The sequence below is a fragment of the Pseudochaenichthys georgianus genome, chromosome 11 (assembly GCF_902827115.2).
Source record: "Pseudochaenichthys georgianus chromosome 11, fPseGeo1.2, whole genome shotgun sequence".
Classification (NCBI taxonomy): Eukaryota; Metazoa; Chordata; class Actinopteri; order Perciformes; family Channichthyidae; genus Pseudochaenichthys; species Pseudochaenichthys georgianus.
In genome coordinates, this window is record NC_047513.1 from 32140623 (window position 1) to 32153708 (window position 13086).

Consider the following 13086-nt stretch of genomic DNA (forward strand, 5'->3'; position numbering starts at 1 on the left):
AGGTGTTTGTTGAGGTTTGATTATGACTGATTTTAGAAAGTAACGAAGTAACGCGTGTCGGGGCAATGTTAGTAACTGTAGTGTGATTACTGAATTATAAAAGTAGCGCGTTACACTACTCCGTTACCGACAAAGTAATATTATTATTACACCCAACTCTGCTTACATTACACAGTCACAAGGGAGTGATTTGTAAAATATCCATAAAGAAAAAGAAAATCTGTTTATAGTTCTGTTTCATATGGGTGTTGAAAGATGTATCCATATCTCTTAATTTTGCTCTCAAACTGCACCAGGTTGATGCTTTTAACTTCCCCGGGGAGCATGCCCCTGGACCCCCCTAGAGGAGGTGAGGACCCCCCTAGAGGAGGTTAGGTCCGCCCCCCACTAAAAAATAGCACTTTACTCCTGCTTACACCTATATGCAGTGAGCTGATTATCGAGCCTCCATTGTAACAGTCGCAGGTGTACTGTGTGCGTGGGTGTGGGGAGTGTTGCAGTCGAACATTCCACTGTAGCGCCCAGTACCATGTACCTTAATGAACTGTGGGCTAAGCCCCGAATGTTTCCAGGTCCAGGAAACAAAGCTTCATCATATCATTGGTATTGTGGAGATGGTCCCGCTGCAGAACATCTTGGCTACGCTTACATGATCATTTAAGATGCAAAATTACAGGTTTGATGGCCTGTACGCCCCTCTGCCACTGTTCTTATTGTGTCGCCCTCCTCGCTGCCCGACGTTCACGGCTGACAGTATAATTACTGCGGTGGGGGAAGAGATAAAAAGGGATGTTGCTTGCTCATTCTCCCACATACTGAACATCCAGCTGCACTACACGGGCCACTTAGAGAGGAAACTGGACAGAAGAGAGGCGCATTTTGCCAGGATTCGTGACATGAAGCCCTTTCTATCACGAGTTTGCTCTGAGATGCGTTTTGTAAGACTTTCTTGCCAATGTTGGACTGATATTCAGCAGTTTCTTATGGTGGTGCAAACGGCCCAAAACACTTCTTTTAGGTGAAAAGCGGTACCGTTTCAAACATGCTGCAAATAAAAAACAGCTGTCCCACTTCATAATTCCCAAATGTCAACATGCGCTCCGGTCCCAGCTGTTTGCATCCCTTCGTGTCCCCGTTTCCGTTGTGTTTCGAGCTTCTTGCATGTACTTTTTTTTAACTGAAGGCATGTTTCGTTAAGTTGGTGAAGATGTTTCAGCATTTGTGTTTTTGAAAAAGTGTTTCGGGCCGTTGTAACGAGTTTGCACTTGTCGGCCGTCGTAATATCTTAAACTCTGGACTATTATTTGATGCCAAAACTTGCCAAGGATTCAAGAGAAATGAGACAAATTCATAAAATGGAGCCTACAGTATGTAACATTGATATTATTTTCCAAAGGGTTTTGCAATATGATGGATCGTTCCTTAAAGCCAGCTTGTAATTTTTTTTAAACAAAGTTTTGTTGCCAAGAGTTAGACGAAAAAGATTGATCTTCCCATCTTCCTCTCAGCAAGAAAGCATGTTTCCTAAAATGTTAAATGCTTTCCTTAACACTGAGGCTTATGTAAGTGTCATAGGCAAAACAGAAGCTTAGGGTTTACCTCCTTCTTCACTTCAGATTTCTCTACTCTTATCTGATCCTTGCCCAGAAGTCTGTAACACTATTAACTCGAGCTAACGGTGTCTTTTTCTTCTTTCTTTCTTTCTTTCAGTCTTTATTTCGAACAGATTTTGTATTTTTAAAGCAGATTTTATTGGAGGTCAGGCTTCGTTTGCTGGATTTGCTTTGCACACTTCTCTCAAACTTGGCTTAAAGTATTATTTGTATGTGAAATATACCCAAAAGGCACCACATGAAGTTCAACATGTATTGATCTTTTTTGTTGTATGAATGTTTAATGCTTTAACTCCAGGTATAAGCTTTTAGCATATGTTAATAAAGTGTTTGAGTCGAGCAGTCGGACATATCGGAGGAAGACAAGGAGTTTCAGAAGGAGGCTCATCATTTTTATTCAAGTGTGATATGGCTTCACTCGGGCTGTGTTACCCAGTGAGTCATCCACACACCAAATCATGCACACACACGCACCAAAAGAAAAGAAAATACAGAAAAAGGAGAACATACAAATGTTATGTAAAATGTTCATTTCACTCTCAACAATCTCTTCTCCACGTGGTGAAAAGAGAGGAGTCCCACACCGGAGTGTACTGTACAGACGTCAGTTTCAAAAGTGTGGCAGAAGACGTCGTCTGGTTGGACGAGGACGCCAACGAAATGGGATATAAAAATCTCCTGTAAGGAATATGGTACATGGTATTATTTGTTCATCAGACCTACAGAAGAACCTATTGCAAAGGATATTTCACAAAGAGAAGTTATGGAACACAGCCTTTCTATTTTATTGTATAACACAGATAGTAGTGCAATTCGTGTCTCTTTGTCCCTGTCGGAACACATGGCACCGTTGACACATACTGCCACGTGCAGTAGAAGAAGCACGGCTACGTACGAAATGCAGATTCAATTCACCTTCGCGGTCCTTTTGATGCCACGCGGCAGGGAAACACTAAGATAGTTGGCGAGGGATGTGGCGTGTGGCTGTATCTCTGAGCCATCTGTGTTATAGAGTAACATTCAGTCGAGGACCATCAATATGACATGTGGCATGATGGCATGACACATCTGAGTAATACGCGAGCGTGTGGGAGGGGTATGACACACAATCTGACTTGCAGCTCATGGAAAGCAAATGATTTTGTCCTCTCGGAACCAAATGATCTATTATGGCTGATACATTCCCCAAAATGTTGCTTGGAAAAGTGAAATGGAATCGACACGGATCAGTGATGTTGTTATAGGTAGATGTTTGTTTAACCCTATCAGTATTGGAGAAGACTCGAGGATAATTCCAACTTGGGTTTTCTTTTTGCACTCCAGGCCATCATTCTCAATGGTTTTAATAACATTGCATTCACTAAAGTAGCTGAGACCATGGAACAAGGCGACGACAACAACAACACAACCACAACAACAAGGTCTAGGAAGAAAATGAGCAGTCAAACCATGTGTAGGGAGTAGATAAAACGGATTACTTAAAAACAAATTATGGAGATACAAATAAAGCCACTGCGGAGTAAGCCACTCGCTAATTAACACCACAAATCAAATATCGAGTAAGAATTCAGGTGTATTTCGTTTCAGGAGACCAAAACAGAGCAGAAAGGAAGTTACATTCATCTGGTCTCCAGATACATGGGTCTTAATGGAATATAAATATAAATTTTATTATATGTCAATGCATGTGTTCAGCTTGTTCTGCCGCCCCCTAGTGGCCAAAAATAATAATAATGCCGATTTAAAAACAGGTAGACGCAGGGATGTCAAACTCAAGGCCCGGGGGCCAAATCCGGCCCGCGACTTCACTTCATGTGGCCCCACGGGAGCTTGCAAAAATTATAATATGTTTATTATACGGTTACATGCCGCTTTAAATAATCACATTGCCCATAAACTACATATCCCACAATGCATCTCAAATTTGACTTTTTTTCCGAAATTTCACTTATATTCTTTTAGTTTTTCCAGAATTCGGCTTTTCTTTTTAAATCATTTTGTGACATGCGCACTGAAGAGATTTGCAATTGTTTGCCCTAGACTTCTGCTTTCAGACGTAGTTAATTATGAAGTTATTACCCTATCCGATAATAAATATATTCTTATATAGTCTTATATAAAACTTGCCATGATGCTAATGTGGCCCGAGTTGAAATTGAGTTTGACACCCCCGAGGTAGAGAGTTGAAGAAACCTCCTAAAACAGTTTCATCCTGTAGCGTCATCAACTCAAACTACTCAAACAGGAGGTTAACAGTGTATTTGTTGAGGATTTTTTAAGACAGATGGATCAATACACATTGTACAGAAGCGACTACAACAAGGGGGAACAACACTACCGGTGTTCCAGTTTTTAAGTCTGATCAAAAATGTTTAGAACAGGTGGGGGAAACCAAGCTATGCCAGGAAACTCATTCTAATTTCATTTTTAAATCTGTGGGGAGAGAAAACTATTTATTTCAGAAAATTGATTACCAGATTTATTTGTCTCTCTTTAGCCAATCAGAGCTTCCAGATTCGATGTGAAAAATAACCTCGTGATAAGTGCACGTGTTCACCTACATCATTGATAATTCATGTGTTTTATTAGTTCTGGACAATCATCAAGCTTCGCCTAAAAGTCCAGACTTGTAGCAAGATCAAATAACTGTCCGTTGTTGGACTTTTAATGCGGGAGTATATCAAAAGCATTACCTTTCATTAAAGCCGTCCAATCATCCACCTGCTTATGTGTATTGTTCCATATGAATGCATCTTAAGCAATTGTGTGGCATTCCTCAATCTCAGCAATTACCTCCGTGACTACACTATTATTTAAACTGATTGAACTATGACCAGAAGTTAGAAGGAAGACCCAAGTTGCTACGGTTAGAAGTATTTCTTAAACGGTTATAGGATTGTTATGTCTTTTAAAATGAAGGTAGTAATTCAGTCTGTTTTGGCGCTGGTTGTGGTTAAAGACGATAGGTTTAAGATGTATATCTCTCGTGGACTTGGGTTATTGAGTCATGGGTTGGGGTTAGGGTGAATCTATTGTCATGAGATCTGTCTATAAATTAACCGTGTCTGCGCTCCAGACTTCTCAAAATCAGACAGACCAACCATACTTAATGTGCCCTGTACTCCAACAGAAACACTGACCGCTGTGTCTTCAAGGCACGTATGCTAATGTGTAAAAATACATATGCATCTCAGCCATGAAAAGGCCTTTTTATTCCAAAGGTTGCTATAAACATATTGTACAGGATACTTCGATAAGACCGTATAGTTCCAAGAATGAAACAATGCTTTCAGGGCTTATCTCGCGGACTCCATGCCTGGTTATGTCCGTCACGGCTGAATGGGATCCATGGCATTTTACCATTTGCCCAAACAGAGTGGCATTCACCTTGCGAGGCATGCTCAGCTACCCAGGAAATGAACAGAAGCGAAACACAAGGCTGCAAAGAATACTGATACTGAAAGTCATGGTGCAGAAATTTGGTTTTCCAGTGATTTTGAAGGATAGAAATTGCAAAACGGGAATTAAATAGCTTCCAACCCTGCATGAATAACTTAAAAAAAGCTGCTCCAGTCTATACAAACAATTGATATATATATTTACATCTTAAAAGGCCTTTAGAAATAATGAATCCGTAGGAGCTCAGTGACAGTAACATGTTGTCCTTGAGAGCTGGCATTATATTCGACAGAAAGGAGCATTGGGCTTTAAAACAGGCCTGATATCAGTACAGTATAAATATCCAGGATTGCCGTAATATTTTCAAACCCTGTCAGTCATGAAGCCCACAATGCAAACGGCCTCCTGGCGAATCTGCATCCGCCGGGCCTCGGTGAGATGATGCATCTCATTTCTCAGAAAAACCAGGACTCGATATGTACAGCGTTATTATTCGGCCGATGCGCTTGCACTTCAGTGATTGTGTTACAAGAGCAAACCCACATGAAGGTGATTCATTCAAACCTGAGAACAAATATTAGCGTAAGACAGTTTGAATGACCAATTCATTAAAGTGTATCCCTTAAAGAACTGCTGGCAAAAGAAACAGCTTGTCTTGTAAATCATTCTTAAGACTAATTGCCGCTAAAATACTGATTATGAAGTTATTTCCCGCATTCGTGATACAAAGTTCATGCACAGATCTTTCACGAACAAATGGTCCCTTTCCCGTTCCTTCTTCTGATAATGTACAGAGAATAAAAGGATCATACTGAAGTTATTAAGCGTTTCCTTTGATGCCCAGCTGTCCGCTCACATTACTGTAACTCACTGCTGGTTTCCGTGGCGATGCGTTTATCAAGGCTGTTTCCCGAATGGCTCCAAAGTGCAACCAAACCTCAAGAGTTGTCCGTTTAGATCTGCATGCTTCTCTGTCCCTGCGAGCAGCTCTGAACCCGTTAGATCTGAGGCGGGTTAATCAGCAGATCCAGGGTCAGCTGCTACAGCCATGCTTTGCATACTCTGCAGGACGTCAGGGAATAATCATGCGTGTGGTTTTGATTAAAACTGCTTATAAATTCATTGCACTTTGGTAGCTGAAGGTTAAGTGAAAAATCCACCGTGTGATCCTTTTACACTTCACTTCATTAATTTGAGCCACTTGATCATTTTCCAAGAAACTATAAATTCACTTTCCTCAACCGGACTCATCGGTTTTAAATACATCTCCCTTAATGCTTCTCAAAAGGTGGGACTTTTGCACCCAAACCGAGGCGGTGTGGAGCGACCTGACCACCTGCTATGCTCAGAGCGTTCGCATCAAGTTTTTACTTTACCAATTGTAGCTTACAGTTGTATCGTGTGTGTAGCGCTTTAAACATTAAAACATATATCAAAGCTTAGGCATGTGACTTGAAATGGAAGCCGAAAAGTACAAGTTAAGATGCCATGGAGTTGCATCATGGGAATTGTAGGATCCAGTGTTCCAGAGCTTGAACTGGGCACCTGTCATCATTATTAAGCATATGGCCAATGGTGACATAATTTAATGGATACACAGTGTGTAGACATCGATGTCCTGCTGCTGTATTTACGCCACCGTTTGGAGCAGCTCCAATGTCCGAACCATCGAATTAAGACTTTTTACTTCATGTATTGATTATGTTGGCATCAGTTTTATCAGGTTATTGCAAACAAATCAAAGCCGAATCCATTTCCTTTTTTCTCATGCCACTCCGATGCATACATCTTGACCACAAGGGTTTTTTAAAATCTATATCGACTGCTCAACGTGAATTTTAACAAATCTCCATTCACATACGAGTGTGCTTCGTAGAACTGATATAGAGTATGAATGTCAACGGAAAGAAATAGAGAACCAATACAGACTCCCAAAAGGCAAATTAGTTTAAGAGCGTTGCATGGTCTTCCAGTCTCATTCTACAAAAGGCCTAAGGCGACATTGAACCTCTTGTGGCGAGATCTGTTTCGAGATAAGGGTGAAATATTAATAGCAGCAGCATGATCCTTTGAATCCAAGACAATCAGACACACGGCTGTTCTATAAATAGACTAAAGAATGTCACAAAACCATGGTACACTCGGTAAATGACATCTAACGCACATGCTATATTGGCGACGATATCTTGGCCGGATGTGTGGCGAAACCATCGGAGTAGCTGATTGCTTATAGAAAACAATACCTGATGCTTTGAGTCATTTTAAAATCTCTGTCTGCAGTGAGGCAATGGAACAGTAACGATTCTTCAAGTTAAGGTGAAACAAGCATACTCCCTTATTGAAAAATAGCATTTCCCCAAGTGTGCATCAGTGGCATGGAACCAAAGTTGAGATTCTGTTGTGTAAATGTTAAATAAGGACGTCGTCGTGTCGTGTCTGTAAATGGAGCAGGCTCTTGAAAAAATAGACATCCATGCTTCATGCTGTTCCTCCGCAGTGTGTCTGTTCTGCACAGTGTTCTTCATCTGTTCCCGACAATACTTTTTATATTACACACAAACCAAAGAAGGAAATAAGTGCTGAAATAAGATTTGGTAAGGAGCAGCATTGGAAACGTTTGACCTTGTGTATAAAACAACTAGTTTGTCCTGTGTGTGTTACACTGAGAAAACTGAAGCATTGGCTTTAATCAAATGTATTATGTCGACTGATTTCACACGACATTAATTAAAAGCGATGATATTAAGTTTAAATAACAAATATTACTTCATATTATTGCTTTCAGCTAACCTATTTAACATGTTCATTCAAATACTCGTGATATCTTGTTTCAATAGTTACTTTATTTTTGTTGTATTATTATTTTAATTTGTATTCTTTATTTGACCCGGTGTAAATACTGTTGCTGCTGTAAACGCCCGAATTACCCCAAGGGGATAAATAAAGTTCCATCTCATCTTACCTTAACTTAACTTAATGAGAATGTGTTGACATAATACATTGAATCAAAGCCAACGGTTCAGTGTTCTCAGTGTGGGCCTTTAAACAGATTTCCTTCTCCTCATCAGCTGGTGATTGTCTGTGAAGTTGTGGAGGCCCGGAGACACCGAGCTGACGGGCGACGGGTAGAAGCTGTTCTTCAAGGTGCTGGGCGAGATCTCCTCGATCTTGTATGAAACGGAGTGAAAGTACTGATTGGGATTCAGCTGCGAGCTGAACGAGTTCTGATGGGAGAAGGCACAGCCCAGGCCTCCCATCCCCCCCCCAGAGCTGCCGAAGTCATGCGAGTGGTAGTGCATACAGGAGCACACCGACTGCAGATCATTCACTTCCTGTCGGTACGCTTCCCTCCGCCGCCGGCCCCTCGGCAGCGTCTCGTCCTGGATGTGGATGATCATGCTGTTCCTGTTTCCCGCCAGCGAGGCTCTTTCCTCCGCGTCCCGTCTCTCGTCCTCGCTGTTCATCGTCAGGAAGCGAAGAACCACCAGGTTGAGGAACGCCCCGATGACCGTGAGGCCCACCAGGATATACATGAAGCTAAAGGCCACGTACATGGGCTTCTTCTGGAGAGCCCGGTTCTTTTGAAGGGCCACAAAGTCCCCAAAGCCAATAGTTGTTAATGTGATGAAGCAGTAATAATAAGACTGGAAGAAGCTCCAGTCCTCGTAGTGGGAGAAGGCGACGGCTCCGACGCACAGCGTGCCGACGCAGGAGAAGAACCCCACGGTCACCATGTTCTCCATGGACACGTCCGTGATGCTCATCCCGCAGCACTTCTTGATGCGTTTCAGGAGGTACTTGACAAAAGTGTTCATCCTCTCGCCCAGACTTTGGAACATTACGAGAGTCAAAGGGATTCCTAGGACGGCGTAAAACATGCAGAAGGCCTTCCCAGCATCGGTCCCCGGAGCGGCGTGCCCATAGCCTGAGAAGAGAGGAAACACAAGTTAGTGATGTGGAGAAGAGTCGACCAAAGTGCTGGTGAAGGGACCGAGGTCACTCAAAAGGCCGCAGCTCTCAGGAACCTCCCAACATCGATCAATGGGTAGCTATAATTAAAAACATTAATGTGGAGCATGCCCCCGGACCCCCCTAGAGGAGGTGAGTTCCACCACCCGCCCACATTGAGGATGCTTCCTACGCCCATGCACATACCTAACACAAGGAGGTGATAACCTGTCTTTCACTTGATGTTTTTCAGTATAAGTAAACAAGGATTGATGCAGTTGTACTTCGTGATGGCCTCCTCGTGAACCCTTAGCGGTAGCCGTGTTTCTTATTTCTATTTAATTTTGAATTGTCTTTGCTGTTGTATGTATGTGTGTTATCTGTTCCCTTGTGCTATGTATTGCTTTGATGTATTGTATGCAACATCCACCATTGTCCCGAAGTATTCTTGTATCCGATGTACTTGCTGCAATACGGTCTGTGTTTTTTTCCACTGTAAAACCTGGAAGTAGCTTTTGTTTACAAACATGACCAAGCAAGAAATCTCCCTGCGCTGCCAAAAGGAGTATTGAATAGGCGCTCGCTCAGAAATGTGTGCGCTCATTAATCTTATTTGGGCTCGGAGATTACGGCGGGTGGGGAGTCCAATTAGTCAGAAGTTTCCGGTGAGTCTGGAGGAGGGATTGGAAAGGAGCCACGGGGGAAGCCAATGAAGCTTTTAGCGTAATTAAACGTATCTTTAGACCACATACTGCTGACTCACACACCGGCAGAAATCTACCTGCGGGGGCTAACAATAGGACTCGTGCACTTTATTGGATCTGTTTTTGCAGTGCTGTATAAATGACTCGGCGTGTTTAGCAGGACATTACGGTATGAATGGAGCTCTTGAATATGCAGGGCTGATTCTACATCAGCATTTAACTGTGAGTAGCAAACACCAACATGACGGCCAACTAACACCCACCATCTGCTGGCATGTGCTTCGACCACTGCCTTCCAAACGGAGACCGAATATTCAGGGTGGACTGTGTGGCGTTTTGTATTCATCTATTTATTTGAGATATGTCCTGAGCAGGCTCTGTGTTTTGCACTGAACTATTGATTCTGTGTATTCCCATATGGCTCTCAACCCACTCCAGCATGTGCAGATATGCATTTGTTTTCCTTCAAATGCCTCGGCTTCAGAAATATTATTTGCACAAGTAGACAGTCGACCTCTCATGTAAAATGTGTCTTATCAGAGGATTTATCAGTGGATCCAAAACATACTGTAATACATATTCCATATTTACTTCTGAATATTTAAACCAGGGGTGTCAAACTCAAGGCCCGGGGGCCAAATCCGGCCCGCGACTTCATTTTCTGTGGCCCCACAAGAGCTTGCAAAGAATATAATATGTTTATTATACGGTTACATGCCGCTTTACAGAAGCACGTTGCCCATAAACTACATGTCCCACAATGCATCTGAAATATGCCTTCTTTCTCAAAATGTCTTTTTCTCCAGAATGTTCTTTTCTTTTTCAATCATTTTGTGACATTCTCACTGAAGAGACTTCCAATTATTTGCCCTATCTTCTGCTTTCACATGTAGTTAATTATGAAGTTATTACCCTATCCGATAATAATCCAATGCAGAGGCAATAATGTAATATAATACATTATTTATATATATTAAATATCTATATATGTCTTTTTATATAGTCTTAAAGTTACAACCGGCCCTTTAAGTGCAACCATAATGCGAATTTGCCCGTGATGAAATTGAGTTTGACACCCCTGATTTAAACTGACTTCAATCTCTTTTATATTGATTCAGTTTGATCCTAATTGTCAAGGTTCAAAATGTATGTAAAGCTGCGCCATCTAAACATGTGTTGAAGGAGTGAAATGCGTCTGTACTTCAGCGGTAAGAAGAAACTTCACAATATCAATAATCAAATAATGTCTAATGAAGCACTTCGAGATTTGTCTTGGCAGATGAGAAGCGCTATATAAATTAAATATATTATTATTAATATTATTATTATTAATAATTCAAGGCGATGATTCTTCCCAACACGTGCAGCCATAACGTTGTGCGGCACTATGATACCTTGCATCACAGCACCCATTTCAAACGCCATTATCGGGCGTTTTCATTATTACTGCACCAAATAAATGGTGGTAGATAAAAAATGTTGGTCAACTTTGAATCGAAGCCACTTGGTTAGGCTCAGGAAAGCGACATGTTTCTGTTCAAACAAGTACTATTGTTGTCCGGCAGTGTGTCAGTCAGTCGGGGCTTGGACTGTGAGCCGTAGGGTCGCCGGTTCAAGTCCCTGACCAGACCTCAATATCAAATCTAATCAAGCTTTATTTATATAGCACATTTTTAAACGATTTTTGGTCGAGCCAAAGCGCTGTACATATAATAAAAATACCCTAAGACACTTTACAGCAAAGACAACGGAACAGTTTGTGCAGAATATCAGTATGAGAAAGAAGTATGGAGTGTGGACTGCTACTTGGAGAGGTCCCAGTTCACCTCCTGCCCTGCCGTGGTGCCCTTGAGCAAGGCACCGGACACCCCCTCACTCCCATTGCTCCCCGGACGCTGTACAATAGCTGCTCCTGGTGCTAGACTCCTGTACTAGGATGGGTTAGAAGCAGAGAACACGTCACTGTGTGCTCTGCATGTCATGCAGGGGTGTCAAACTCAAGGCCCGGGGGCCAAATCCGGCCCGCGACTTCATTTTATGTGGCCCCACAAGAGCTTGCAAAGAATATAATATGTTTATTATACGGTTACATGCTACTTTACAGAAGCACGTTGCCCATAAACGACATGTCCCACAATGCATCTCAAATTAGATTTGTTCTCAGAATTAGATTTTTTGTCAAAATATGCCTTTTTTCTTAAAATGTGCCTTTTTCTAAAAAAATTACTTTTTTTTCAAAATGTGACATTCTTCTATACTTGCTTTCAGACGTAGTTAATTATGAAGTTATAATAATAATCCAATGCAGAGGCAATAATGTAATATAATACATTATTTTATATATATTCAATATTTATATATGTATTTTTGGTCTTAAAGTTACAACCGGCCCTTTGAGTGATGTGGCCCGTGATGAAATTGAGTTTGACACCCCTGGCTTATATCATAATTCATGTGAGGATGTTGCCGACGTCCATTTAGGTACAACAACGTAAAGGACTTCAATTGCAGTGCCTTTGGTTTAACCTGGTTGATGTGTAGTGGTCTGCTGGTTGGATGAGAGCACTGGGTGCAGCAATAATGATGCTTAAGCGGTAGAGATTAGTCTTGACCTAGGGTTAAGTCATTTAGCACAATTATCTTAACTTAAGGGCAACTAGAAATCAATTGGTTTACATGACCACGTGTTCCTGGGTATTGAGTTCCATTGAGGAACGAGATCTGCTGATGAAGACCATGATATATGGTTGAAAGCAACAGAGTGGAACCAAGTGCTGGACATCAAGAACTGTATAAAAACATAGCATATAAAAACCAGACGGGACACGAAACAAACCTGGAGGGGCAAGTCTAACCTGGAGGGGCAAGTCTAACCTGGAGGGGCACGTCTAACCTGGAGGGGCACGTCTAACCTGGAGGGGCAAGTCTGACCTGGAGGGGCAAGTCTGACCTGGAGGGGCAAGTCTAACCTGGAGGGGCACGTCTAACCTGGAGGGGCAAGTCTGACCTGGAGGGGCAAGTCTGACCTGGAGGGGCAAGTCTAACCTGGAGGGGCACGTCTGACCTGGAGGGGCAAGTCTAACCTGGAGGGGCACGTCTGACCTGGAGGGGCACGTCTGACCTGGAGGGGCACGTCTAACCTGGAGGGGCAAGTCTGACCTGGAGGGGCACGTCTGACCTGGAGGGGCAAGTCTGACCTGGAGGGGCACGTCTGACCTGGAGGGGCAAGTCTAACCTGGAGGGGCAAGTCGTTCCATAATGTTGCAACACTAAAGGCTCCGTCTCCTCGCTTAACATGTGAATGCCGTACAACATGCAGAAACACTGGTTGCTTGGGAAAGGAGGCCTGTGCAGAACGCAGAGGGATCAGCTGCGGGTCAGAGCACCGTGTGCTGACTGCAGATCAGCTGGAAGAATGTGTG

The 13086-nt window shown here is 42.5% G+C and overlaps 1 protein-coding gene across 1 annotated transcript in view; it reads right to left on the reverse strand.

Moving 5' to 3' along the window:
- Window positions 1–2044: 2044 nt before the first annotated feature.
- kcnk9 (potassium channel, subfamily K, member 9) overlaps window positions 2045–13086 on the reverse strand; it is an 89297-nt gene continuing 78255 nt past the window's right edge. Inside the window, 1 exon segment of the mRNA XM_034095203.2 lies at window positions 2045–8937. Within this exon segment, the coding sequence (XP_033951094.1) occupies window positions 8054–8937 (884 nt within the window). The 3' untranslated portion in view covers window positions 2045–8053.